The sequence below is a fragment of the Sesamum indicum genome, linkage group LG13, assembly GCF_026168435.1.
Source record: "Sesamum indicum cultivar Baizhima isolate 11 linkage group LG13, ASM2616843v1, whole genome shotgun sequence".
Lineage (NCBI taxonomy): Eukaryota > Viridiplantae > Streptophyta > Magnoliopsida > Lamiales > Pedaliaceae > Sesamum > Sesamum indicum.
In genome coordinates, this window is record NC_142669.1 from 11,269,180 (window position 1) to 11,294,147 (window position 24,968).

Here is a 24,968-nt window from a genome sequence, read left to right on the forward strand (position 1 = left end):
CCCATATCTACAGGGTTTTCTTTATTTAATTTTTTCTAACTTAATAATTTCTTTTCCGACAATATCTCTTATGAAGTGATATCTAACATCTATATCTTTTGTCCTATCATGAAAGACAGGGTTCTTACATAATTGAATGCTAGATTGGCTATCTGAGAAGATGGTTACTTTTTGTTTAAAGATTTTTTAATTTCCTTTAACAATCCTTCCAGCCAGATTGCTTCTTTAAATGCTTTAGTGGTTGCTATATATTCGGCTTTAGTTGTAGATAACACAACAATATGTTGGAGTTGTAACTTCCAACTTATACAAGTACCACAAAGGGTAAAAATGTATGAGGTAGTGGATTTCCTACTATCTCTATCATTTACGTAGTTAGAATCAACATAGCCTACTAAATTTACACCATCAGTGCATTTTGAAAATTTAATTCTAGATTTATAAATTCCGTTTAAATGACATAAAAGCCATTTAAGTGCTTCTGAATGGGGAGAGCCATGATTAGCCATATATTTGCTAAGGCAGCAAACAAGGCGAGTATTGACCATTAGATACATTACGGACCCAATGGCGTTTGAATAGGGGACATTTTTCATTTTTTCTTTTCAAAATCAGTTTCTAGCCTTTGGTCCTTTTTCAGTTGAAAATGTGAGGGTAACGGTACAGAAACAGATTTTGATTTTGACATAGAAAACTTGTCAAGTACGGTTTTTACATATAAACTTTGATTTAAGAAAATGGTATAATTTTTTTATCCTCATTAATGGTCATTTCAAGTATTTTCTTTGCATCTCCTAAATCTTTCATTTTAAAGTTTTTGCATAAACTATTTTGAAGATTTTTAATCAACTCAAGACTTGGCTAACTATTAACATGTCATCAACATATAGCACAAGAAAAATAGGAACATTGTGATCATACTTAAAGTAAAGACAATGATCATAAGTGCTTCTTGTAAAGTGTAAAGAAATCATAAATAAGTCAAATTTTTTATTCCACTCCTTAGGTGACTGTTTTAGGCCGTAGAGGGATTTCTTTAATAAACAGACATGATTAGGTTTTAGTTTATCAATAAAACCTTCTAGTTGATGCATAAACATTTGTTCATCAAGATCACCATGCAAAAAAGTAGTTTTAACATCCATTTGCTTTAATTCCCAACTAAAGAGCAACTAAAGTAAGAAGAATTCTAATAGTAGTGTATTTAACAACAAGAAAAAATATTTATGTGTGATCAATTCCTTCTTTTTGGGTGAACCCTTTAGCTACTATTCTAACTTTAAATCTAGTAGTTTTATTTTTTTGCTTTATTTTATACACCCATTTACAATCTACTATTGAGCCAATTTTAGGTTTTTGAACAAGTTCTCATGTTTTATTTTCATGCAATGATTTAATTTCTACGTTCATGGCTTTCAACCATGATTGTGAGTATTCAGATTTAATTGCTTCTTCAAAACTGCTAGGATCAATATTTTCAGATAACGGTGCTAAGTGAAAGTCTCTAAACCTAGAAGGAGTCTATGTTATCTCCTACTTCTGTCCCTAGCAAATTGATAATTTTTTAAGATTACTATCATTTTCCTGATTTTCATGTTGATTTTTCTTCCCTTAATTCCTCCCCTTGTTGGTTATCATCTAAGGTCTCCACCTTATTGAAGTTGAATTCTATGTCTATGTTGGTTTCTTGTCGAGGTGAGTTTTTTAGGCATGGCATTTCATTTTCATTAAAAACAACATCCCTGCTTATTATTACTTTTAAACCAGGTTTATTTCTTAGCCACAGCCATACCCTTTAGTACCTTCAAGATAAACAATAAAAACGCATTTTTGTGATCGAGGTTCTAGCTTATCATTAGCATGCAAAGCAACGGCAGAACATCCAAAAACGCGAAGAGAAGAAATATCAACATGCTTTTCAGACCAAATAGTTTCAGGTATTTTACTACGTAATGGCATAGAAGGACAACAATTAATAAGATATGCAGCAGTTAAAAGGGCTTCGCCCTTTGATAAGTTTGAGCTAATGAGCATTCATCGAACTTTATTTAAGAGTGTTCTATTCATCCTTTCAGCAACACCATTATGCTGAGAAGTGTATGGTGTTGATCTGTGCGTTTTAATACCAAAATTTTCACTAATTCAGAGAATTGCTGATTACAAAATTCAAGTCCATTATTAGTTCTTAAAACCTTTATTCTTTTGTAAGTTTGATTTTCAACAAAGGTTTTCCAAGTTTTGAATTTATCAAAAACCTCTGATTTTTGTTTCAAAAGAAAGACAAAAACCTTTCGAAAAAAATCATCAATGATTGATTAAAAATATTTGTTACCACCATGCGTGAGGGTATTTGCAGGTCCCTACACATCGGCATGAATATATTCTAAAACACAAGAAGATGATGCAGTTTTTGGATAAGAAGATGCAGAAAATTGAACTCTATGTTGTTTTCTTAGCACACAATCATCACAGAAATCCAACTTTTCAAGTTTTTCTGAAAGAATTCCATTTTTATAGAGTAATTCTAATCCTTTAGAACTAATGTGTCCAAGTTTTTTGTGCCACAGATTTGTTTTGTCACTTTTAATGACAGTGTTGACTTCATAAATATAATTTACATAACAAATATATAAGTTTTTCTTCCTTTCAGCCTTAAACGCAGTTAAGGAACCCCTCAAAATTTTTATTACGCCTTTCCCCCATTTACCCTCAAGGCCATCTTCCTCAGGGCCGCACACGACATAAAATTGTGACACAAGTCAGGCATATACCTGACATTTCTCATGGTTAACTTATAACTATTTTCAAAACACACAATTATGTCACCAAGTCCCTGTATTTCACATAATTTTCATTTGCCATAGATACACATCCCAGTTTTTCAGGCTTGAAATTTGTAAAAATTTCTTTAAATGGACTCGTATGAAAAGTACACCCTAATTCTATTAACCATTCATTTTTATGAGAAACAATAATATCATTTACTTCAGAAACCATAAAAACTTTTTCAGTGTTTGCAGTTGTCAAATTTACATCTTCTTTATTTCTATTATCTTTTCTGGGTTTCTTACATTCCTTAATGTAGTGACCCCTGCCCCTACAATTAAAACATCTTCTTTCTTTTGGTTTTTCTTCTCTATTTTTATCATTTCTTGTTCTAGACCTAGATTTGCTTCAGCTTTTACTTCTACTTCTTCCCCTACTGAATTTTCTATTCTTAAAATCAGTATATCGAGTTCTAGTTCTTCCCCTTACATAAATTTACTTCACTTTGACTTTTATTTGTTTTTAAGTCAATTTCTTTACTTTTAAGGCCGTTAATTATAGTTTCAAGGTTTACATTATCTCTTCCATACTTGATTACAACTTTTACATCACTATATGCCTCTGGTATAGCATTTCACAAGACTATTGGTGAATAATCGTTTATGTTTTTATCTCCAGTTAACTTAATGTCTTGAATTAGTTTTGTGAATTCATCTAAATTTTCTTCAATATTTTTAGATAAATCCAATTTATACCGAAAGAATTTTTCTAATAAAAAAATTTGCTAGGTAGGGAGGTTTCAGTATAAAGCTCTTCAAGTTTATCCCGCAAATTTTTAGCGGATTCCTATTTTCCTACTTTTTTAAGGACTGTATCAAACAGGTTTAAAATTATGGAGGAGTAGGCATACTCATCGTTTTCTAATTTCTTTTCTTCAGAAACCCCTTCGACATATTTACCGTCAATTGCTTTAAAAACCTTTTGTTGGATTAATATTCCTTTAATTTTTTGTTGTCAAATCGAAAAAATCGCTTTTACCATTAAAAGGTTGAAGATTAAATCCTGTCATTTTAATGATTTACAATTTAATAAATTACCAAAATATTTTTCTATTTTTTAAAAAAAAAATCAAAAAGACTGACCAGATTTTTTGAAAAGGTTTTTCTTCAAAAAATAGATTTTTTAACACAGACATATAGACAGAAAAAATCGAGCAGAATCCGAAAAATATTGACAGAAAATTTCAGCAATAATTCTCAGCAAAAAATATCTCAATATCGACAGAAAATTTCAGCACTTATTCTCAGCAAAAATATCTCAATATTGACAGAAAATTTCAGCACTTAATCTCAGCAAAAAGTATCTCAATATTGACAAAAAATTTTAGCAAAATGTTACAATAACGACAGAAAATTTCAGCAGTAAATTTTGCAAGAAAATACTCCAAAAATTCACTGAAAAATTGCTAAATATTAAAATGACAATATTTGACAGTAACAACAAGAATATATCTCAAAGTTTTGCAATTAAAAAACCGAGGTCTTTCCAGCCTAATTCCCAACCAGATACTCGACGACCTCAGGGGTCCGGCCAGGTGGGAGATCAGGGGAAATAAAACCGCAGTAATTGTTAGTTAAGTGGAACAGTTATATTAACGACAAAAATAGCAGCAGTAACAGTTAAAAAAGGCGAAAATAAAGGAGTAGGGTTAGAAGTTACCGTGCGCCTTCCAAATCAGAGCAACCGTGGCTTTGATACCACTATTGGGGATTGTCCCTATTTACTATTACAGACCAAATAGGGTATTGAACCTTTAAATACAGAAATAATACACAAAAGTTACAAGATATTGAGCGAAAATTGCAGCAAAATAAAGACAATGAAATAATCGATCAAACGAGGCTCAGAGAGCTAGATACGTTTCTTAGGCTTTCCCCACAGTCATAAAGACCGGTAGCCTTTGAAAACAAATTAACCGTACACACGGTTTTGGCACAAAGCCCTTGCCACTTAGGCTATAACTCTAAATCATACAGATCCTCACTATTAAGTTCATAAAGAACCAAAATATTATGCTTGGTTTAGAACAGAGGAAGAGAGAAGAAGAGAGAAGCACTTTTCAAATTGCCCACAACCAAGAAACCGACTACCGTTATATAGGTAGCTCTCGAAAGTAGAAATGGAAGAAGGTGGCCAAGGCAAAGTTCCAAGACGATGGGAAAATTGCGCCATAAATGAGAGGTTGAAGAAGAAGAGACATGGAGAAGAGGGAGCATCAATCGGCCGCTAGAGAGAGAGAAGAGAGAGATGTGAGATGTGAGAGATCAGGGTTAGGGTAGAGAATAAATAGTCAAACGGTGAGTCGGGTCATGGATTGTGGGTTGGTGGGTCGTGGGCTTGGGCCAAAGTGTTGCCATCCAAGTGAGTAAATGGCCTACCTTTATTATTATTGGTCATGGGCCATTTAGATATCCAACAACTTCCCTTGCCGCAAAAGCCTCCAATTCACGCTCTGGCACCCATTTCTTGCGAACAGAGCTCCACCAGACACACTCTCCGACTAAGTCATGGGAAACAATACCAATCCCAATCTCAGATGAAGCTGCGAACATAGCACCATCAAAATTGACCTTGGTTTTGTTGTCCCCATGAGGAAACCAGCGGCCCGACGGCATCTTAGTAGTTATCTTTGTTACTGTTGCACTGATTTGACGGTACATGAGGAGGTAATTAAGAGCAAAAGAGAGGAGCCCACCTAGCGGAAGAGAGATTCATTCCATGAGAACACGATTCCTGTTCCACCAAAGTGCCCAACAAATGGAGATGAAACGTTCAAATTCTTCCAGGGCAAAACTCTTTGCCATGTGCTCAAGCCACTCGCAAGAAACTGAATGGAAATCGGACATGAACGCCCAACGAAGATGGGAAAGACTCCAAACTTGGCGGGCAAACAGGCATCGAAGAAACACGTGCGCTGTATCCTCGTCTCCGTATTGACACATTGCGCACACCAATATTGTATCCCTCAGTTAATGCTGTAAATTTGCCCTCGTCAGAAGCGCATTCATAGCCAACTCCATGTAAAGACTCAGATATTTCCTGGGACATTAGACTCCCATAATGTCTTCCAAAGAGGGGAACAGGGGAGCCATACCCGCACACTAGATACATTCCAACATTTTAGGCGCTAAACATGCAAATAGGCCAACAATCTATTTGTCCTAATTCCATAACATGATATACAAACACAAAAATAAAAGGAACTATAGTATTTTGGTCCTCCGACCAAGCTTCATATTTTCTTCCTCCATCTTATTTAGGTGACGCAATAGTTAAATCCAATTACCTATTTGGAGTCTTTATGCAGCATTATTTTATAAAGTCTATTTCTATATGGTTAGGAAATAATTAAAGAGCGCATTATTACAACCTTTGACATTCATATAATTAAGCCCAAAGCCTCCAACACAATTTATCGTACGCAAGAATTGTTATTATTTTTTACGCAGCATTATTTTCTAAAGTCTATTTCTGTACGGTCAGGAAATTAAAGAGCACTGTATTGGAACATTTCACATTTAATTTTCAACAATAACCCTACTAATTAACTTCTATGTAATGGACCATTTGACTTAGAAATATGACATATGCTGCAATATGGGGAGTTTTTTTGTTAGATGAAAACAAATATCTTAATGCTATATGTATTTTTCAAATCACAGAAAATTTATGTATAATTACGCGAAACCTCAAGAGAAAAAACTATAATTATCCCTTTATATAACTATTAATGAGAATTTCATAAGTAATAGGGTCAAAAGTATACCGAACATAAAATACTGGACGAAAAATAAAATTTTCCCCAAAGTCGGCATACAATAATTTCGAAGATCACATTATAGACAACACATAGGTGAACTCATCTTACTTATATAATTACCTAAAATTAAGTACAATTTTAGTAAGTTCTAGATGGAACAAAATCACAAAATTATTAACAACTTTATATATCTATACTATTATAAAAAAAAAAATTATCGTATCAATTTTTGAATATTCAAAATTATCCTTTATCTAATCTCTTCCTTTTAGAAAAATTTGGTTAAATTAGTAATTTTATTATTTTTATGATAGTTTCACAATTATATTTTTTTCCTTAATTACCTACTACTCTACATTTATCTCTTACCTTACTTTTCCACATATATTACAATTTATAATTATAAGTTGTTCTTTTTACAAATTTCTTTTTTCTCATCATCTCACACTAAAGTTTTTTTAATATGCAGGTGAGAATCGTGTGCGACAATAACTAATATATGTATATATATAATCTTTCTAGGTAAGTCGGATCTTTGTTCACTATTATTTTTTTCCCGCGATTCATTTATTGAATTGAAAATAGATACTTTTTGTCTGTATTTGTAATTAAGTTTCTTATTTCCATAGACTAAAAAATTAAATAAAAAGAAAGGGAGAATGAGGCAAAGGTACTTTCAGAAGTCCATTCAAAGTGGGCAAAAAATGTGAAAAGGAAGTCAATTTCATTTTCGCACAGTCGATATCAGAAGACATTATGGGTGAAGATAGGAAAGGTCCACTTGACAGGAATTTCAACCTAAATTTGTTGATTGATTGGAACAAAATGGCTACAAAAGGACCAGACCCTAACACAGTTCATTGCACCTATTCATATTTCTTGCTCCACAAAGATTACAAGAAATTTTCTTTCGTGTGATAATTTGTGAGGAAATGACAAACAAGAGAATCTATGGACAGTCGTCTCCAAAATCAGACGCCCACAACGGCGTATTTTGGGCGGGTGCTTAGCAATTTATTTTCTCGTAATATTAAAAATGAGCAAATTATTTCGTTTAAAAAAATAAAAGCAATCTATTTCATGTACTGTAAGGAAGTAAATTGCTTCATTTTAAAAAAATATAGGGAAGCAATCTATTTCATATACTGTAAGGAAGTAAATTGCTTCATTTTAAAAAAATATAAGGAAGTAAATTGTTGTATTTTAAAAAATATAGGGAAGTAAATTGCTATTTATTTTTTGAAAAAAGTGGGGAAGAAGGGGGCGGGGGAAAAGTGGGGAAGAAGACAGGTGGGGGGTGGGGGGGGTTTATAATTATTATTTTAATTTTTTATAAATTATAATTATATATATTATAAATATATTTTAATAGTATTAAATTATATATATTATAAATTAAAATAATTATATATTAATAGGCCTAGTTTGACCATTTGACTAAAAGGGGTATTTTAGTCATTGTTTTTAAAAAAATAGGTTCAAATTGACCAGGGGGCGGTGTGATTATTTATTCGTAACATGAGGGTGATTTTTTATATTAAAAATTTTATAGGGGGATTGTTGATATTTTTATATATCACAGGGGGTCAAAATGGATTTCACCCTTTATTTTTTTATATAGGATAATTTGCTTATTTGCAATATTACGAGTGGATTGTATTTTTCTCTATATTTGGCTAGTTAAATGAATTGAGTTGAGCCAAAGTCGAAATCAGTACTATATGATAGATGGAATAAAAAAATTGATTTGGTTAGTTATTATTTGAATATAAAAATTGATTTCGACATCCGCACCGGAGACGACTGCATATCCATGGTCTCCGGCAGCCAAAACATCGACATACACGACGTTTCTTGGTGGGCTGGGCCACCGAATCAGCATCGGAAGCCTAGTAAAAAGCCATGAGCATGAATGCGTCATGGGAATAAGTGTGAGAAACTGTACTTCATAGGCTCGGACAATGGCTTGAGGATCAAAACATGGGCGCCATCCTTGCATGTGATTGGTTCTTCATCTGGAAAACTAGTCCCGGTGTCTATAGTTCTTTTTGCTCGAATTGATTTTTTTATTTTAAATTATTGCATCTTCTATTTCGTTCAATATATACAAACTACGAATATAAAATTTTCACATTATTTATTTTATATAAGGAAAAAAATCCAATTCATTATCAGCTCGTAGTATATTTCTATTTCATTTATATTATTTCATTAACTTAAATGATTCTTTTCACTTACTAGAATTTATGAATTTCCTGGTTTTGATTTGCAGCCATTATGTATTTGGTTTATATATACATTTTGTTATGTGACTGGTCATTCTTTTTAACTGTATATCAATCACAAATGTGTGGTACTTGTCATATAATTGATTCAAATTTAGCTAAGTCAGGTCCTAGAATTTCCATACGTTGGATCGGAGGCAGAATTTGTTCTTGATAAAGAAAAATTTAATACAAAACCATTTATTTTTATATCCAAAAAGTCAGTGTGTGAAGCACAATGACTTGAAAACACATATAGAAGCTTTATTGTTTTTACAGCTATTTCTTATGTATTGGCATGCGGAAACGGCCTCTGAACAGGGTGGATGTCCATAGAGATTTCACAAGCTAAGTGATCCTGCATAGACAACAAAAAAACACAAGAAGGTATCTAAAATTTATTTTCAACATCTTTGGATTGATGGATTTGGATTTAAGAAAAGAATTTTATAGAAAATGATTTTGAAATGACTCGATACGAAAGGAATTTGAAACCCATCAATTTTCAACAAAATATAGTTCAAAAATAGAGTGAAAGGCTTCCAATCCTTTGAATTTAAAATAATCCGAACAAATCCAAAGAATTTATTATTAGGTATTTGAAATTCCATCAGTTCAAATGCACCATTGGAGTTTATGAGATTTTAGGTTTTAATTTAGAAATAAGTTTTCGAAATGTTTGAATAAAATAAAATGATTCGGTTCATAAAATATTAGTAATGATAATTTTGTAATTAATCTGAAAGAATTTGTTCAAGTTTTAAAAATAGATCAAGTATCTGAGCAACCTTAGCGGACGCTCCTAACGTCTTACTTTTTAAACATATAAGCTTGTCTTCGAGAAAGTTTACCAAACACTTTGTAATTCTCAAATATCTTATAAAATATTTGTGAAGCTTTTGAAGGAATACGACCAAATTTTAATGGAAAGAAGAGAATACGAAGAAGGTGGTTTACTTGCTGCAATCAGTGTCCCTTCTGATCGGGAAGGAGAGAGCCACACGACACAATTGTGGGAGTGCTAGAAGATTAGCATCCATGGCACCTGGATACTGAGGAGCAATTTGCTTCAAGCAATTGCACGCTTGTCGCCTGTCGTCTGTTGTCCTAGCCATCCCATGAAGGCGGCTCAGCTCGTTGCAGCATTGGCTGGATGGCCGAGACACCATGCCTAAGGCGAAAGATGCACACTGCATCACGGTTGGCATTATATCCAAGCAGGTGAGCGCCTCTGCTGGCGATTCAAGCAGAAAAACACCGGCGCTCACTAGTAGAACGATGAAAATGATTGAACGTTTCACCATTTTCGTTCCCAAGGATGGATTATTTGTTTTATCTCAAAGATGGGACATGTAAAGATTAATTAGACAAGGAAAGAACAGATGCTAGGATAAGGATTGAATGGTATTTTGGTTTTTGCTAACTCCTATTTATTGTTCTGTCTCTTCAACACTTCCCATTGTATCAGCTGCCAAGAATAGCAAACATTTTCAAGGTGGATGATGATCGCTTTGTTTTTGTTTCATCCCTGACATATTTTCCTTTCTATTTGTAGTCTTGTGGACAAGATTGCATAAATGGATCACGGTATGTTTACTATATGAGACATTGATGTCATTGTCACCTTACTTTTATGTTGTCATTGTATTTTTCTTCAAACATGTAAACATTGATGTGTTTCTGGTATAAGCAATTGAGGAGTGTTTATGAGATTCCCAACCGATTTGGAAGTTTTAGTAGAGTTTGGAAGAGTAATATAGATAGGAACGAGGTGAGTTGAGTGAACATACGTTGATGGACGATCAAGAAGGTCCATGGCCTAGGTTGGTGATCTTCGTTGCACTTGGAAAGGGTGCCTATCTAAGGTAGGCCTAAGTGGTCAAACCTACACTATAACTTGTGGTAGAGGGACCTCCGTTCGCGCGGCCCACAATTCATAGTTGAATGTGTTTTGGCCCCTCCAGCTCAAACTGTGTTGGCTTTTGGGCTATTATGTTAATGTAAATAAATCTGCATGTCTTCTGAATAGTTAAAGCTTAGATTCTATTTATTTGAAGTGGAATTGTTTCCGCCAGAATTTGCTATTTTCATCTGCTTACAAAAGATAAAAGGTGTAAAGCTAAGCTCTACATAATGTCCATTTAAAATGCGAAACATATCGTTTCTAACATTACTCATTTACACTCCAAACGCAGATTTGGATTGTTCAATCGCAAGGCTAAACAGAAGCTTAGCCAGAGAAAATTGGAAACCTCAACTCTGCCAAGTGCTTATCTGCAGACCATGCATTTAATATGCACGCAGAGTTTCCTGAATATAATCTACCACAAAAATATGACTGATTTTCAGGTTCCAGCAATAACATTGGTTAACAATTTCAACCAGAAGAATGTCATCAGTGAAAATTTATAAAAGGAGAAATTACACAAAACCATGTAGTTATTAATTAATGAGAATAACATTGTCAACATCAGCAAGTATGGCTTCAGCTCCATAAGATAATTTTGATTGCGAGTGAGTTTTTCTGACTTGGGCATGAGACTCAGCTTCCTGCTGAAACATTCTGACAAGCTCTTGAAGTTCCAATTTCCGCACCTCAGCCTTCTCTTCAATCAACGGCCTTTTCAGTCCAAGATAAATCAATCCAATTGCTATTAGCACAGCTCCTAACAAGAAGAGAGCGCAGGAGAATAGGGCAAATGCATAAGGGGACCTATCAGATCCTGGGATCCCATCCACATTTATGCCCCAGAGCCCAGTGATAATGGAAAGAACAAGGCCACAACCTCCAAATACTCCCAGGTTGTGTTGAACTCTCAGGCTTTGATCCTGAAACATCGGATTGTAGTTAAGTGTCTTTAGACTTTTTGGGGATGAGCACAGCAATTAAGAGATTTATGGGAATGGAAAACTGCAATGAAATGCAAGGATTATAAGTCATGATGTTCCCTCCCTCCAACCCAAAAAGAAAGAAAAATAAACACATAGAAACACATACATAAACAGAAAGAAAATAATATACTTCTCATATCATGGAGAGCCAAGACAACAATTTGTATGTAATTAATTCTCTAATATATGCTCCTGCCACTACAAGGATTGCAGATCCACTCTTTTACCCAAATTTGAATCGTAAAAGAAGTAAAAGAAGTGAAGTGATGTAATTTTGTTGAGGAAATTTATAGCAAGTGTGAACATGTAGGGGGGAAATGTAAAATAAAAGGTTGGATCTGCCACATCAGCTAACAACAGCCAATTGAAATTTTGATTGTGTTTTCTTCTCAAATATTGTAAGTTGTAACTTTCAGCCTTCCGAAATTTAAGCCACCAACAGGAAATTGTAACTTAATGCAGAATATCCTTATATTTCTTGCCTCAAACTGCACCGATTACAAGAGCATGCACAAAGTGTTAAGAAATCCTAGAACTTGTGTAATGGAGAGACACCAGAAGCCTATTACTATGTAGAACCCAACCTTGACATGATACGAAATTCATGCTCCCAAAGATTGTCTATTGTTCTGAAAAGTTGCTACATTCTCAAGTAACCATGGCACCTGAGCCATCAGTGGTACACAAACAAATCTTTAGCACAACCTGGATCTCGTTCGCTTAAACATGTCTACAGTTAAAACCACAAACTGTACCAACAACCACATGCATGCTCTAGTCTTCACTATAAATATCCACCAAGACCTCAAAATAAGGAAATACTGAAAGCACAACCAAAGTTCTCTACCAGGATTAAGTATATCGACCAGGAACCAGAACCTGAATAGATTTACAATATTTAACATACACCAGAAGCATATAGCATCGCTTGGAGAAATTCCCAAACATCAATCACTAAATCTACATTTCAAGTTAATGTGGAACCTAGGGACGATAGAAGTCCAATAGGAAAGTAGAAAAAAAAACAGTCATTGGTGTTGGGCCTATCCTTGTCCCGGCCCTCCATCAAGTCAGCATGTGAAGGTGACACTCCTGTGAAAACTTTATGATATTTAAACACTTGAGACATAGACATTTAACATGCATAAGAAAGTAGTATCAAATTCTCAATTACTACAGTTAACTACACACTTTATTCATTAATTTTCCGCCTGATTCTCTATATCAATCCTATTTATCACAGAGTTTTCAACTACATATGTCTTGCTTTTCTCATTTCTTCAGGACTTCCATCTATGATTTGCCTAAACTTCTGTAGCCACAAATTGATTTGGCATTACAAAATTTCTTAAAATGCCATCACTTTATATTCTCAAAGCAAACGACTTACTCCATTTTTTTCAGGCAAAGCATCCTGATATTACTTAACTTTAGGTTTAATATCAAATCACTGTGGAAATTTTTGCCTGAAAAAGGTCATGTGCACGGTGCATCATGCTTTTTGGGGCAAAATGATCAAAGTAGAATATGAAAGTTCCATTTAAGTCTCCGAATTAACAGGGTCAAAATTAAGATATATTAGAGCTTGATTCAAATATCCAATTTAAGGAAAAATGTAAAGTGGTATTTATTTTTCTTCTAAAATTTAACTTAAGTACTATGTCGTAACTAATTTGAAAAATGGAAGTAAACTTATTATTCGACTTTAGATATAATTATTTAATTCCACATTTTGTATGAAATACCATAATTTGGACTGGAAATTAATCTTCTCGAAAATGAAAAGAAAGATTCATTTTGTAAATTAACATGCTCTTTTTAAGTTTATAAAGTTTTATGATTCAATAAAGTAATTTAATAAAAATATATATATATATATAAAAAAGTAAAACAAAATCTTCAAAATTACTAAATACTAACTGAGTAATTTGCACTTTGGGTGAGTAATTCTTTTAGAGGCATGTAAACTAAGGATCCTTAAGTGAAATTTTATATCTGAAGGACTATTGAACATATTTCTCAGTCTTGAAAGCAGATTCAATCAACTTATCCAATAAACTTAGTCGTTAAATTTTATTCTTACGCCGCTAAGACTTTCTGGCTTTTGCATTATATTACCCTAGAGCTTTTACAGAGAAATTAATAGATCATTTCTTCTTCTTGGGGGGTATAAGACTAAAATTGATAGATTATATTAATGATGACATTATTTTTTTTTTATAAGTTTATCATTAAGTGACTTTATTACAATAAAAAAAAATTCTCAATATTATGGGCTCAAACATAACATGTTAAACAACTTTTAAAATAAATCTTGCTTTTTTCATTTGAGAATTGAGAATAAAAAAATTTAGTAATGTGGTATTGTTGTGAAAGTAGAACTAAATGATCATCAAAGAGGAAAAATTACTTTAATTTTTATTAATGACTCCATGTTACATAGATTAAATTAAAGGTAAAAATGATTTTACTATAAAGTTTCAGTAAATTATATGTTTGACCCATATGCACGTATACAATACATTTAAACATTTACCCTCTTTTAGTTTTTGAGTAAAATGAATCACGTGAAAAATTAGGAGTCCGGTGCAGTATGCACAAGCATATGACTGTTTTCTGGGAAACATCACCTAGAAAGTGCTAAAAAGCATGGAAGTGGAACCATATTAAACTTGAGGGACCATAAAGTCATGATTTTAACTTTAGGTATGAAGAGATATTTGAATATAGACTTATTGACTATTAATGTGATTTGATGTTTCTTTTATTAACATGATCTCCTCAAACTCTCAACCTGCCACTAAAATATGTCTTATTAGGAATGAACTTTTTACAACTCTAAGACCAAGTACTCTACCAGGTATCAAGTGTAAGAGAATATAAACCTTCCAAGGAACACATAAGGTTCAATGTATTCATACATCTAGGAGGAATTTACTGGCCTCAAGCTTGCAAGAGCAGAGGAAGAACTTTGGAATAATAGATCCACTGTCTGCTGTAAAATTCTTTATGACATAGCTATAAGCATTCACAACTCACTTGCCCGACCCTCACTCATCTGAAACTACTTTCCACCTAATCATAAGATAGTCCCGACATATTTGGAATCCGCCACAACTCATTAGTTATCAATTTCTCAACAATTTCAATGGAAGCTGTCATTTTGAGCAGGTAATTAAGTGGGAAATAGATCTTCAGATTTCTAGTACTTATCTCCAAAAATGGTTAACCCAAGCATGCCATATAGGTTCAAAAATGATATTTTATCCACTATGTCCTCAGTATATTCGTTTTCCACTATTTTCCTTGAATAGATCAGTTGAATCAATGTCAAACAATATGAGGAACACATGTTCATTAACATCAGAACAAGTCAGTAAGCAAGCTGATCAGACCACATTCTAAACCAGAAGATATTTCCGTTTTGTGTGATGGCTCAAATAGTGAATTTTCACTTGAACTGAAAGATCATTTTCAAATCTACAGAAATTTCAGTATTTTAGAATTTACTTGACATGGTAACCAGAAGTGAAGGAATCTCATTTTTAAGAAGTTACTGGTCATTCTTTTTAACCTTCGCCACCAAAAACAAACAAACACATAAGTATCTAATTGTACCATATCAATCATTATCTCTTAAGAAATCTATAGGTTGATATTGAGCATAAAGAAGCTTGTGGAACCTGCAACCATGCACGAACAGTACTCTGCATGACATCCTGTATTGTAAACAAGCGACCACGAACTGCTTCTTGCTCTTGAATCATTGTCCTTGTGCTCTTTTTTATTCCTTCCAGCAAAATCCTTGCTGCATTCCCCCGTACATGTTGGAGGAGTTCAAACACAATCTCCTCCCTCGCATGTAGAGACCACTTCACTCTAATCACCTGTAAGAACAAGAAAACATTTCATCAAGGAATAATTACAAGAAAACTCCTTACTATATTACCACCCTGAGCAGAAGAACATTCCATTGAGGAATATTGAATAATACATCAAAACCCCCTTAATTACAGAATAAATGCATATTCCATGTACATTGATGTATATACTTTGTGCAGAAAAGAGAGAACAAAGATTAATAGAGGCAAAATTATGTATTTGCGATTTATTTATAGAGGGTTCTATACATGCTGAAGATATTTCTATTATGGAAAAAATACAATTTACTTCTATGATATGAGAAATGAGCAAAAAAACCCTCTGTTAAAAATAAAATAGTAAATTACCCCCTGCGTTTTGGAAAATGAAGCAAATTACACCCCTATCAATGGTTTAGATAGGGGGGGTAATTTGCATCATTTTTTGAAACATAAAGGAGTAATTTGCTAATTCTTTTTTCACTATTTGCTCATTTTACTCATCACAGGGGGCTAAATTGCATTTAACCCATTCTATTATTATTACTAGCATCATGCTGTGTAGTTAATCGCACGCCATGGCGCGCGTGAGAGGCGCAGCCCTCGCGCCATTCACGGCCTATGGCGCGCGCCTGGGCGCCATTCAGGTGTTGCCCAGGCGCGGCTTTGTGAAAAAGGGCCTGGGCCCATCCAATAAAAGAAAAACCTTATAATTAAGGAAATTCCAGCATAAATAAATAATCTGCTCTGCGTGCATGAGTAACTTGCTCATTCTTGCCTCTTCTTTCTTTCGTTCTTCCTCTGCGGCTGCCTCTTCTTCTTCAGTTTATCTTTCTCCTTTTTTGATAAACTAATTGGGATTCGTTTGAATCTTTAGGACTTTTGCTATCCTTCAATGGTTCAACATTGGTCATTCTAATTATATGAAATTTTGTTATGTTGAATTTGTTGTTTTATATGTTTTATTTAACTCCTTATACATTAATCTAGTCAAAATAATACTAATTATATAAACATATAGATTATTTCTTATATTTGCGCCATCCTTCGAAAAAAGGCGCGCGCCATGCGCCATGGCTTCAGGAACCCTTGGCGCCATTGTGCGCCATGCGGCACTGACTATTTGGCATCATGGACACACTCATTGCGGGTGCTAAAATTTTTCAAATATAAAATTATAAATAACTACTAATGTTTTTAGAGAGATTAGGTGAGACAAGAACAACTCTCTTGCACAATAATATCTAGACAACAGTAAATGAAAAAGGGAAAAATGCAAGCAACCCCCTTGTGATATCGCAAATGAGCAAATTACCCCCTTGTGAAAAAATAAATAGCGATTTACCTCCCTATATTTTTAAAATACAACAATTTACCCCCTATGATTTTTAAAATGAAGCAATCTACCTCCCAATATAAGGAGGTAAATTGCTTCATTTTAAAAAGTATAGGGAGGTAAATTGCTATATTTTTTTCATAGGGGGGTAATGTGCTCATTTTTAATATCACAGGGGGATAAATTGCTATTCACCCAAATGAAAAGTGTTATTATGTGATTTTCAGAGAATCTAATTTATTCATTAATTATTTTCAGAAGCAATCAACGACAAAAGGTTCAGTTTCATCACATACCAAATTGGCTTTTCATGACGATCATGGGAGCATACCTCTGTTGAAAGTCTTCTAATCTCCTGGTTCAGAATTATGCTAAACATATGCATGTCCTCATGAGTTCTCCTGTTGAAAATAATGAAACTTTTTATTGCTAGTAAGCAAAATGGACTAAAATTAAATCGTTCGAAGTAATAAAAATTCTTATCACAACCTAAACCAATGAAAATACCTATTCATGAACTTCAACTCAACTTCATCTGCTGCCCCAAAAATGTATTTGCGAAATAATCTAGAAAGATAAACACATTGAAATCATTGTGAATGTGAACTTCAAAAATAGAAGAATTTGATGAGTTATAGTCTAGCAATATAGAAGCATACATAATATCCAGGTATTACATTCTGGTGTACAGCAGCCAATGCCGTTAATAAATTGCCTATAATTTGTCGAATTATTGAGAAGGTAAGGAGAAGGAAATTCGAGATGTGGAAGCATTCTGCTGAAGGAATAAAGAAGTATAAATGATTCTAAGACCATTTGCTATATTAACACCTTAGCTGATGAGTTTAGCACAGCATAAGCATGTATCTAACCTCATGCATTGAAATATCAGGTGTGCAAAACAGTTACAGTTTACGTAAATGAAAGGAAAGAGATAACTCTTGACCTATCATCCCAACGGGCAAGGCGACAAGCAAGGAGGGCTATCACCTCATGACTTGATCGTGGTATATTACTACCTCCAGCCGCAAGCAATTCCTGATCCAATTTAATCATGAGATCCCAGTACTGATGCAAGGAATATTTAGCTTGAATGTTTTGAGATAAGAACGGTGGAGGCCTGTTGCCTACATTCTTTGGTGAAACATGAACAAACCTGAACTTCTGAAACACCCAAAATGTTAGTGTGTGATGAAGATCCTTTAACATGCAACGCAGTCAACAAAAAGTTCTGTGCTTGCCAAGATCGTATAACGACTGGGATGTCATCTTCTTCCGCAACAGGATCACCAACTGATTGGCCTAACAGCTCGAACAGTAGTCCACCAGCAACTCTAACAGGAACCTGTTCATAAAGGCAAGTCTTGCATACAACTGGGTGTTCATCGAATAAGGAAATAAGATTTCCCCTTCTGCTTTTTTAGTTCTTTTTTTCAAGAAAACCTCCCAGTTCAGAAGGCATGGAATTCTTTCCAAGTGTTATAACCAAGATATTAATTGAGGCTTATGACTCGACCTCACTAGAGATGCAAGGTACACCCATAAATGTAAGTTTTTTACTGGTCATAATTCAACAAGTGTTTCAACGTACTTTATCAATCAATTATGAGACTCAAATGTCTTTACAACAACCGAGGTTGTCATAATACAACCTAGGATTGATTTTTCATGAAGACATATTAGAGTATATTTACCAAGTCTATGGAAACTCCTTTACAAATTCGTTTGGAGAACCTAAGTACTTCATACCTTCGTATATTACAACATTAGATCCCCTAAGAAGCTAAATAACCTGTAGCTGCTTTGCCAACATTTGCCTCCCTCGTCTTGCCCTGCCCCATGAAACACCACACACACAAACCAAACGAAAAACAAAAAAGGAGAAAGAAACACATGATACAAAATCCGATGAATAAAATCAAAAAAGGAAAAGGGAAGTCAAAGCTTTTATTTTTTTCCAAAAACTCCAAATCAGTTAACTGTACATGAATGTAGCAAAAACATTGCCAGTTATCTAGTGATATAGGAAACTATTCCATCACTGTGTAAGTTGGTATTAGTTAGAGAACACAGTGAAATTCTGTACAATAACATTACCTCATACAGGAGGTGTTTCATACGTTCACTTATCAGCTTACTCTCATCTCGCAAGGCAATGCTGATTGCAGGATGTAACCATTGAGCATTACTCAACCATGAATTGACAAAAGGGTGACTTGCATTTACATGGCACCACCAAGTGGGCCCCACAGGACGTTCCCAGTAGGGAGCTGCAACATCTGCAACAGTTATGTCATCTTCATCAGCTATTTCAATGGGTTGAGAGGCCCAATCAGCGTCAACTTGCACCGTCAGAATGAGTTCAGAAATCCTTTCCCAGCCTATTGGCATCCAATAATTTCTTTCTCGGGGATGATAACAGCCCAAATGGTGCTCTTGACATTGAGATTGACCGTCTGCAGTATCAATGTGAATATCTTCTAAATCTGTTTGAAGGGATGATCCAGAATTGTTGTACTTACATAAATGTTGGGTCAAGAGATTAGTCGATTGAGATTTTAATACCGGCTTCTGTGACTTGTCAGCTTTTAAGCCAGAACCTGAAGAAAGTAGCTTCCTATTGCCTCTTATGAACTCAAAAGCACATATTAGCCCATTTGTCCATAACTCACTACCCAACATGACATCCCTAGAAAATTGATGTTTTTGATTTTCTTGTTTCTTCGTAACACTGCTCATTGTTGCAGGATTATCCTTGCTCTCAAAAGTCATATATCCTTTCTTTCAGATTGAAGCAAGAAAATGTACTCAGAAACCTCAAAATAACGAATATACAAGCTTCAACATCTGGCGAACAAATAAAGAAAGTAAGATAAAAATGTCTTAGTTCATTAAGACAAGTGCAGAAAAATTGATGATCTCAAAGCAGATCACAGTTTAGAGTCCAGTACAGTTTTTCCACCTGATGTGGGCTAACTTTAGTGGTTACTTAGTGTAAGTGATGATGTAATTTTGCCATACTAAATACCTCCCGCTATCAATGGCAAACACCTAAGATAAAATATACTTGGCACTTGAGATATGACTTATTGATAGATCAGAGATATATTTAAATTTTCCATTTCCCTCATTTCCAGGAAAACTAGAATAGATCACAAGTATAGTCATAACCAGCAAATAGTATCAATATTTTCATGCTAAATCCCAATATATAAATTGCCTGAAAAAAGTACTGATTGAAGCCTTATCATGGGATTGTAAGGTGTAAAGATTATTTCCAAACAGTTCTAGACTACTTGAATAATACAAAATTGGAGATAACATCAATTGTCAACCAATATCTATTAATATGACACCACGATGACCAATCATCAAAGCATAAATTTCTATCTGAATTCATGATTATACATAACAGGACCAAATGGTACAGGGCATAAGCATAACCAGCATCATTGCATTGTTAATTTTCAGATACATGCATCTATGTAAAGCGACTCACATCATGTCATCCAATTGGGAACTTACCCAGTTTCATTAGAAGGTAATACATATGGGTGGATAGATGGTATCGGCCGAAACTTTGAACCAAGATTGAATTATGAACCATTAGATTAAACACTGTCAGCATTTCACTTTACAACATCATCACATATATTTTCCCTTTAAAACATCATCATATCCCCAATCAATGCACCACAACCCCAAATGTGTAACATGAAATTTACCCTATAAAGCAGCAGACTAACAGAAACTGCAATCAAGCCAAGCAATTTGGGCTGCGTCCAGGTAATCAGAAATAAATCCATAACACATCAAAGATACATAAATCAAGCATCAGAATATTCTACAGATGAAATATAATGAACAAACCAGAAAATTAAGAAAGCTAAACTCTCAAACACTTTGTTCTTGTTGGATGACAGCATTCTTGATTTCTTGCTTCTTTTTCCTTTTCCCCGCGCGGTGCTGCTGGTGGAACTCACCAGAATCAATTGCTTGATGAATTCTTCCAGAAAGTAGCGACTTCAAATGGGTATTTGATGTTAGTGCGGTAGATGGTCGTTTGTGCTAGTGTGCTAGCGTGTGTGTGTTGGGGAGTGGTAAGTTACGATTTGTGATATGGTGAGGCGAGTTTTGCTGGAACTGCCAAGTGTTTACAGGGAAAGAGGTGATTTCCCGCTTGCATCTCAACCGTCGATTGGGGGATTTCGGGAAATCAATGGTAGTTTGATTTCATTTTGGAGTATCTTGAAATAAAAGAATGGATAAATTATATTTTGTCATTCGATTATGTTTGTTTTTACATTTTATCATTAAAAAAAAATTTTGTGTCAACTTACTATTTTAACTTCACGAAATTTGCATTTTGCCATATATGGTCATTTTTTTGTTGATTTTTCCGTCAGAAAAAAATATCACATGATGTGTATATGTAAAAAATATCACATGTGCATTGCATGTAATATTTTTTCGACAAAAAATTTGGTGGCAAACTTTTTCCTAGCATGCGAACTTCTGGTTACTACTTTGTGACGAGGGAGTCTCTTTCTACTGGCCTTATGTAGGAAGATTATCATCATGAGGAGTGTGAGTTGATGTAAACTCTCGAGGTGGCCACTTGCCCTCGTTATATTATTCTATTTTGTTGTAGAGGTGATGACATCAATCAGTTGTATGCCCCTGTCATGATGAAAATGATAATATTTTTCGGACATTTGTTTCTTGATTTGTCTTTCATTTGTCTTGGCCACTGGTAGATCAATTCTTGTTGTTCCACCAGTGTTAATATTTTCCCTCTTGTGGCATAAAAGGGGGTGTACTGGATAAACCCAGTGGGAGGTAAGTGTCGACATTCCTCCTTCTTCAACTCTTTCTCCTCCTCTTTACCCTTCCTCTTAACATCGGAGGTAGGCTCCATAGCCTTTAACTGTTCAATTATGATGTACTTCTACAATTGTAGGAGCAATTCTTCTAAAGTGCTAAGGGGCTTTCTGGCCATGGATTCTTTAAACCTTCCAAGAAGCAAGTTTTGTTGGATAATATTGGCCAACAACTCGTGGTTGATGTGCGGCACCTCATGTACTGCCTCCAAAAATCTTTGAACGTAATCTCTTAATGACTATTTTCCTTCTAGTTTATGGTGAAAAGGTATGCAACAATTACTGGGATTTTCTCGTTCATGGAAAAGTGATGCAAAAAACATTAAGTCAACTGCTCAAGGCTAAATATGGTTCCGGTAGTTGGTTGAACCACGTAAGAGCACGCTTCGAGATTGTAGTGCAAAAGGCTTTGCAGTAAATGCTATCACTGAAGTCATACCAATCTTAGCACAGAATTTGTTCAAGTGTTCTTGTGAATCTCGCATTCTGTCATATTTGAAAGATTTGAACTTTCACGCCAACTGGAAATGCCTTGGCTAAGATGGCGGAGGAGAAAGGGTTGCGTTTTGGTGGAGCTACGGCCAATGACAGATAAGGATCCTACACTTCCCTTGAGGGCAAGAGTGCAGAGGGTTTCCGAGATTAGGGAGATCTTGTTCTTGGTTTTGAGCAACTTTAGCTGGAGAGACCTTGCTATTCATTTCTTCTCGCCTCTGCTCATCCTCCTGGGGAGCCGAGGATGATTCTTCACTTTGACAACAAGAAGAAGGAGGTGGGTTCATGGGGTGGTTGGCTGTGATTAGGCTACTGCTTGTGCGGCAACTCCAGTGGATGCATCACGGATCAGAGCAAGTAAGACTTCTTGCAATTGTATCATCGTCTCTTGAAGTGGATCACCCCAAAGGGGTGATTCTCTCTATGGTGGAGATAGGACTTGCTCATAGGGTGGTGTGGTTATTCCACAAAGTGGGGTTTGTTCATAGAGTGGTGGGGCTTGTCACGGGGTCATATGCTACATGGGCAGCATTCACAACCTTAAAATCGAGAGTTCGAGATCTAGTTTGCATTCTCAATGCCGGGGTAAGAGTTTCCCACAAACAGCACGAATGATATGGATGTGGTTTTGAGTGGAGAAGTGAATGAAAAAATTACCCTCGACGTATTAACACTTCCCAAGCCTAGGTTTTTTCTAAAAAGAGAATTTTTGTATAGTTGTCTGTCGAATGATGAATAGTGAATTTTTTTAAAAAATATAATATATATAAGGTACTTGAAGTGTTATAATTTAGTATGTATATGTATGTATTGTATGATGTAGAAAATTACTTTTATACTCTAGCAAATAAATAAATACTATTAATATGTCCATCAACTTCCTTTATGCTTTTCTTCTAAAGCGTGTACCTTATTGGTGAATGAGCTCAAACGATCCTTGACAAAATGGTGTCTGTACCCAAAACTGACAAAGTTCAGTATGTAAAGAATACCTAAAACTCCAAAATAACTTTCTGACAAAAAAAAACTCCGCAAATTAGCCCCATAACTTTGATAAAGGAAGTGACATCTCCTCAGATAATAGTTTTAATGTTTTATCTTATTTTGAATTAATCAAATGAGGTCCCTTTTTTTCTTCTTTACATCATTAAATACTTTCAAATTAAAAAATTAATTCAAATCAACGAATACATTTAACGAGACAAATAGACAACAAAATAAAAATAGTTATATATACTCACATTCATAGATTAAAATACACAACTTTTTAATCGTGATCAGAAATCAACTTTGCCAATCGAGTTAGACTCCCGATACCATATATATTCAAGCAATCACTACAAGAACCACATGTAATTGGTTAGTAATAAATAGCCATAGTGACTAGCATTTACCATTGTCACGCAATGGTTGTTGGTCGTGGTTTTTGCGAGGATGGCTAAAATATTTTAACCATGACAAATGATGCATACCAGAAATTTGGCCACACCACAAGAATCGAAGGATCTTTATGAAATTCTAAGATTACTGGAGGACTAACCCTGCAAAACAGATGTTGGCACTCCTATGCTTAAGTCAATAATGGCTTATAAAGAAATAAAAAGAAAAACTTGAACTAAAGTGAGAATAATGATAAAATATGATATGAGAGTGATAAATATTTATATGGAGTGCAAGTGCAAAATATAGGCTCAAAGTAGCCTAAAAATCAAGAGGAAATTGAGAGAATAAATGAGAGATTGAGTATGAAGAATGCTGTTAACAAATGACTTCACAAGACCTCTATTTATAAACGTGTACAGAGAAGGATACGGGGGTTGTTGTGGAGTTTCGTACGCCGTTGGAAAATCCTTTGAGTTGGCTATCATCCAAAACAAACCATTTGTAATTTGGATAAATATTCACTTAGATACGTGAGCTAGACTGAACCCTACCATATCTATCTTAAAATGAGAAAATTGGTTACTTGCTGATTCCCAGCTTATTTGCCACCAATTTACTTGGAACCGCTTGAAGATAGTTTAGGATAACGTATACAAATGTGTTAGAAAGCTATACGATGTGTCCTCCCAACTATATAGTGACATGTCCAACTAAAATGGGCATATTTCTTTGGCGTGTCACTCCAGTAAAATAACAGGTAAGCTTGTGGGCTTTCTTCCCTGTTGATGGGCTTTATCCGTTCTACTAGTAGGCTTTATCTGTCCTGTTAGTAGGCCCTTATCCGTCCTGCTGATGAGCCAGCGTCAGCTGGGCTAATATGCCTAGTTTGTGGATTTGGCCTAAATAATTTCAGGGTGCATCATCAGCAAATGCTTTTACTATAACTCTTAGCTATGAAAAAAAAAAGAAAAAACCATAATGAAACAATTAGTTTTTTATATCAATTTTATTTAACCGACATTAATAATTATTATTTTTTATGATTTTTTATCATATTTATTAATATTATAGCCAATAATATTTTTTTTCTTCTAAGAATATTGCATTGTGATCCCAATATTCGAATAGAACCAAACCTAGCAACACCCTAGACAAATACCACCAATGAAAAATTCAAAATTTCAACAGTTGCTGCTTCTATGAAATACATTATACAGTTCATACTTGAACTATTTTCATACTAAAGGACAGGCCAATAGTCAAGATCATGTC

The 24,968-nt window shown here is 34.6% G+C and overlaps 2 protein-coding genes and 1 pseudogene across 3 annotated transcripts; 1 reads left to right on the forward strand and 2 right to left on the reverse strand.

Moving 5' to 3' along the window:
• Window positions 1-9,035: 9,035 nt before the first annotated feature.
• On the reverse strand, window positions 9,036-10,261 carry LOC105176852 (non-specific lipid-transfer protein 1). The gene is made up of 2 exons (XM_011099785.3): window positions 9,808-10,261; window positions 9,036-9,208 (listed from the first exon to the last, which is right to left on the reverse strand). Exons 1-2 carry the CDS (start codon window positions 10,152-10,154, stop codon window positions 9,199-9,201), a joined length of 357 nt encoding a protein of 118 aa, XP_011098087.1. The 5' UTR covers window positions 10,155-10,261; the 3' UTR covers window positions 9,036-9,198.
• A 371-nt stretch (window positions 10,262-10,632) lies between these two features.
• LOC148784502 (U1 spliceosomal RNA) lies at window positions 10,633-10,782 on the forward strand (annotated as a pseudogene).
• Window positions 10,783-11,172: 390 nt separating this feature from the next.
• LOC105176851 (uncharacterized) lies at window positions 11,173-21,080 on the reverse strand. 2 transcript variants are annotated; one of them, XM_011099784.3, is made up of 8 exons: window positions 20,809-21,080; window positions 19,036-19,785; window positions 18,095-18,283; window positions 17,885-17,976; window positions 17,446-17,505; window positions 17,270-17,339; window positions 15,426-15,629; window positions 11,173-11,679 (listed from the first exon to the last, which is right to left on the reverse strand). In XM_011099784.3, the coding sequence occupies exons 2-8, from the start codon at window positions 19,708-19,710 to the stop codon at window positions 11,293-11,295; spliced, it is 1,677 nt and encodes a 558-aa protein (XP_011098086.3). In that variant the 5' UTR covers window positions 19,711-19,785; window positions 20,809-21,080; the 3' UTR covers window positions 11,173-11,292. The 2 variants fall into 2 exon arrangements, with proteins under 2 accessions (XP_011098086.3, XP_088733271.1); XM_088877145.1 differs by having other exon boundaries at window positions 19,036-19,394; window positions 20,809-21,079.
• Between the last annotated feature and the right edge of the window lie 3,888 nt (window positions 21,081-24,968).

Excerpts from the sequence above, each read along its gene's own strand:
- LOC105176851 (XM_011099784.3), bottom strand. The coding sequence starts at position 19,710 with ATGACTTTTGAGAGCAAGGATAATCCTGCAACAATGAGCAGTGTTACG. Across the intron at positions 18,284-19,035 it reads TGAAACACCTCCTGTATGAG|GTTCCTGTTAGAGTTGCTGG; the intron begins GTAATGTTATTG and ends CTTTATGAACAG. Across the intron at positions 17,506-17,884 it reads CTTGCCCGTTGGGATGATAG|ATTATTTCGCAAATACATTT; the intron begins GTCAAGAGTTAT and ends TTATCTTTCTAG.
- LOC105176852 (XM_011099785.3), bottom strand. The coding sequence starts at position 10,154 with ATGGTGAAACGTTCAATCATTTTCATCGTTCTACTAGTGAGCGCCGGT.